This window comes from Nelumbo nucifera, chromosome 1, assembly GCF_055504915.1.
Source record: "Nelumbo nucifera cultivar China Antique chromosome 1, China Antique-T2T, whole genome shotgun sequence".
Classification (NCBI taxonomy): Eukaryota; Viridiplantae; Streptophyta; class Magnoliopsida; order Proteales; family Nelumbonaceae; genus Nelumbo; species Nelumbo nucifera.
In genome coordinates, this window is record NC_142649.1 from 138,576,924 (window position 1) to 138,581,283 (window position 4,360).

General features: G+C 40.3%; 1 protein-coding gene across 1 annotated transcript; it reads left to right on the plus strand.

The window, feature by feature from the left end:
- The first annotated feature begins 806 nt into the window (after nt 1–806).
- Nucleotides 807–2,536, plus strand: LOC104612234 (uncharacterized). The gene is made up of 3 exons (XM_010279584.3): nt 807–1,653; nt 1,775–1,969; nt 2,091–2,536. Exons 1-3 carry the CDS (start codon nt 1,036–1,038, stop codon nt 2,367–2,369), a joined length of 1,092 nt encoding a protein of 363 aa, XP_010277886.1. The 5' UTR covers nt 807–1,035; the 3' UTR covers nt 2,370–2,536.
- Nucleotides 2,537–4,360: the final 1,824 nt, after the last annotated feature.

Sequence of the window (4,360 nt, forward strand, 5' to 3'; positions counted from 1 at the left end):
CCGATTTTATTTTTCAAAATAAAATCATGCACATGACATGGGCAAACAACCCCTTAATGTACACTAAGATATTGGAAACTAAAATGGCTATTTTATTATATATTTATAATATTCATAATCTTTCTAATCATTTATAGGATGTTAGAAATTAGTAATGCTAAATCAGGATTCATCTAGAAATTCTAATTTTTTTTAATTTTTTTTGGACGTTCATGGAATCAAACTTATTGGTATTTGCCATAAAAAAGGTGTTGATTGCAAATCTTACCAATATTATATCGACGATTCAAAAATTTATGACTATAATTATAGTAATTCTCTGTGGGACCAGCCTTTGGCACTGTTTGATTGGTTCCAACACCTTTGCACCACATGATCGTAACCGTCCAATCTATCACATCCAGCACAGACTCTCATAAATGAAGTATGTAGCTTGTCTAAATCAGATGAAAGAGAGAGATCAATGATTTTCCCTGTACGTATTTGTTGAGAGTGGGACACTGTGGTCCCACGCGCCTTCCTTGTTGTCTAATATAACAGCAGTTTGGTTTCGGAAGTGGGGCCAGCTTCTTTCAGGGTCCTTAGGGTCAGCTGAGGTACGTAGATTCAGACACGTGTAGTGGTGGGGACCGCATTATATAGAGAGATACCAAGATCTGGATTTCATTCATGCTATGCGGTGCGGCTATATCTTCTGGGAATATAATTAATTGATTTAATAAATTTAATATTCGAGAGATGGATACGGGCTACTTGCCTTTGGTTGCTCGTGGTCTATAAATAATAAACCCGGGAAGCGGGAACCCACCCAAGCGGGCACTGGGCAGCGGCTCCTCCATATCTTGACGGTATTCTCTCACTCTCTGATTCCGTTCTGCTGGGTTCTGGTTCTGGTTGGTTCTCTGAGGAGAGCACCTCCCCTCCAAAAAGCATGCCATCTTCTCTTCTTTCCCCCTGAAAAGATAACCCCTCCGCCTCTTGAGGTATAAAAATCTCTTTCTTTACTCTCTGCAACTCAGTTTCTGAGATATCCTCATGGAGATCTCAGTTGGGCCATGGAATTCCTCCAACGGGAACGGGGGGAGAGATGAAGATCCAGATAATAAGTCTCCTGAAGAGCGGGAGATGAAGCAGCCCGGGACCATGAATAAAAGAGGAAGGAAGTGCAAAAATGGTCCGACGCAGAAGAAACCGCCACAGAGAGGATTGGGTGTGGCTCAACTTGAGAGACTAAGGTTGCAAGAGCGATGGAAGATGATGACGGAGATGGATCCATTTCTCTGTCAAAGCTTAAAAGATCAGGCCCAGTTCCAGTTCTCTTTCCCGTTTGTCAATCAACAGCCAAGCGGGATATCAGCCCCATTGTCTGGTCTTGGTCCGACGAACTATGCAGGACCGAATAGCAGTCTCTTGAGTTCGCACACTTTGGCTTATTACTCGTGCAGCGTCGGGAACGGCGGGATTTCCGGAGTTCCCGTTGCTTCTGGGGTACGACCTGTGTATTACTCCCAGCGGTTTGAGGCGGATCGGTCAAGGATCGGCAGTCATGAAAGGAGGTTCCAGAACGGGCATTCAATCGAGAGTCGGAAAGAGCTCTCTTCAATTCAAACCATGCATGGTTTGTCCGATGAACAGTCCTACCTGTGGGCCAAGGTGGTGAAGAGTTTCTCCTTCTCAGCATTTTGTTAGGGTTTCCCGTTTCCCGTTAGCTTTTTGTAACGTAATTTATCGTTTATTGAGCCGCGTTAGATTGACACATGCTGCTGCTTTGTAGTATAAGAAACACTCTAATGGCGACAACTTGGAGTATGGAGGAGCGGGAAGACATCGATGGGTAATGCCGATAGACGACAGAGGTTTTCTAGGATTAGATCTGGGATGCAACAGGAACCTTGATGGAGAAAGAGGAAATGTCGGTGACGGAGCAGGAGGAGCGAGATTAAGGCTTGACAGACCTAAAGTCCACGAGGTTAAATTTACATATTATTTGAAAATTAAAAATGTACATGGAGGAAATTAACCAATTTATCTATTAATTACTAAATAAGAATAATAGATTATTGTTTTCGTTTGGGTTTTGGGTGGAACAGGAAGCGAAGGTGTTGGCAGTTCAAAGAAAGGGGAGGACGGTGATAGGGGAAGTGGTGATGGAGTATGATTTCTTCCCGTGCAGTGAAGGAGGAGGAGGAGACAGAAGAAAAATGGAGATGAACAACAATGGTTGGTGTTCGACCCAGCAGACAGAGGGATCTTCATCTTCATCGTCGTCAGCAGCAACATCATCATCAAGAGCAGGAGTAGTGGTGGGTGAGGCTTCTACAAGTAGAAGTGCACATTTTCTTGATTTGTCACTGAAGCTCTCCTGCTAGAAGCATAAAGCAACTTTAAATGCTTTCTGGTTTCTTTTTGTTTATATGCAATGCAACTGGACCGAACACAAATTGCAGACTTTCAAGTTTGCTGTTTTTGTGTAGAGAGAGAGGGAGAGAGAGATTCTATTTTTTATATCACATTCACAATGCTTATTTGGAATATATATTCCCTTTTTTTATCAAACTTTAACAGGCCTTATGGGTTTGGGTGATGCTATATGGAGGGCGATTTACTAAAATAAATTCAACGGTGGTAATTATCTTGATCATATATAGGGTGCTGGCTTTGCATCGGTCGTCTCTAGACTTGCCCTAATAATTTCAGAATTAAGTGGTCAAAAGTCAAAATTAAACTCATTGCCATTGATCAAATAGTGGTCCAATTTTCTTCTATGGTCTGCTGCCTATAACTCAAGTTTGGAAAGAGTGCAAATGCAAGATTTAGAAATACTCTCGACAAAGCTTTGCACTCAACATAATACAAATTGAATTTCAATTTGATCCTGTCAAATTGTAAGTGTGTGTATATATATATATATACTTAAAATTTATATTGTATTTATTAGTAAAGTTTGTTAGATGTTTTATTTTTATTGCAAGGTTATATTTTAAATTAGCATGAATTTGGCCCAGAATTTGCAAACCAGTAGCCCATGAGATTGCTTTCTTTGGGGAGAGAGAGTGAGTGAGAATAATAAGATGCTACTAGGGGTGCAAAAATTCAGGTTTTAATTTTAGGGCTGGGCCCAGGCCTAGACCTTAGGTAACCTGAACCCAGCCCGATTATACACATTTATACATACATATTACATATATATATATATATATGTGTGTGTGTGTGCATATTTTCATAAATGCATATATATATATATGTATAATTTTAGAGAGTGGGTTCATTGACCAACCCGAGCCTAATCCAAGTGTTTCAAATTACAATGCATATAGAGGTCGGGTTGGGAAAATAGGGCTTGACCTCGGGCTTGGTCCGGCTCAGGCCTTAAGCCCAAATCATAGGGTAGGGCCTGGGTTGATCATAAACCCAGCCCAACCTGCACAACTTATACTCCTAGACATTGATTAAAAGAGGGGGGATGTGCAAAAAGATTGGAAGCCCCTCAAAAAAAAATTAGGGCATTACATGGCTTCTATACAAATATTCTTGTCTGTTGACACCATTTTTCGCTAGAGAATCAGTTAACATATTAAGATCTCTAGGGATCCAACTGAGTGATTCAAGTAAAGAAAAAGGTAGGTCTCTTGCCTTTGGCTAAGTAATGAGTAATGACTCAAAATCTCCTTTGACCTCCCTCCTTCAGACTCATCCACCTAATGGTGTTAGCAGAATCACAGTGGGCACATGTAGGAGTGAAAACCAAGCTTTCTTGCAATTCGCAAGCCAGTTAATCTCTATTGCCGCGCGCAATACAAAAGGTCCAAATTTGACAAAAAGACATCTCCGATGCCTACCAGCCCGGGGGTTGCCAACTGCACTGCCGCAGAAAATCTGAGAACCAGCTCCACAATGACATTTAATTTAGTTGTATTCAAGTAGTGAGTACCCAGCAAACTCTTCAAAGCTTGAAGACCACGAGCTACACATGAAGCTCGTGTGTGATACCAATATGTCATCAAGACACATCTTCTCTTATCTTATTTTCAAAGATTCTAATGCTGCTTCTTTGATTGCAATGCGAATAAATTTGCGCTGATGCAAAATTATAGCAGTGCAAATGATTTTAGTGTAAATTCTGACTTATTTTGTATCAAATCTTAATTTATTTTATTTAATTACAATATGAATGAAATAAATTAAGACATGAAGTAGAATAAAATACTCAAAACAAAATTAAATGAGAATTTGCAGTTTTTTTTTTTTTATCATTTGCCCTCCTATGCTAACACAAATAAAATTACACTGTAACCAAACTGCCTAAGTTTCCTCTTCCCTGATTCCCTACAGTAGACTCCCTCAACTAGCTAGCTAGCTA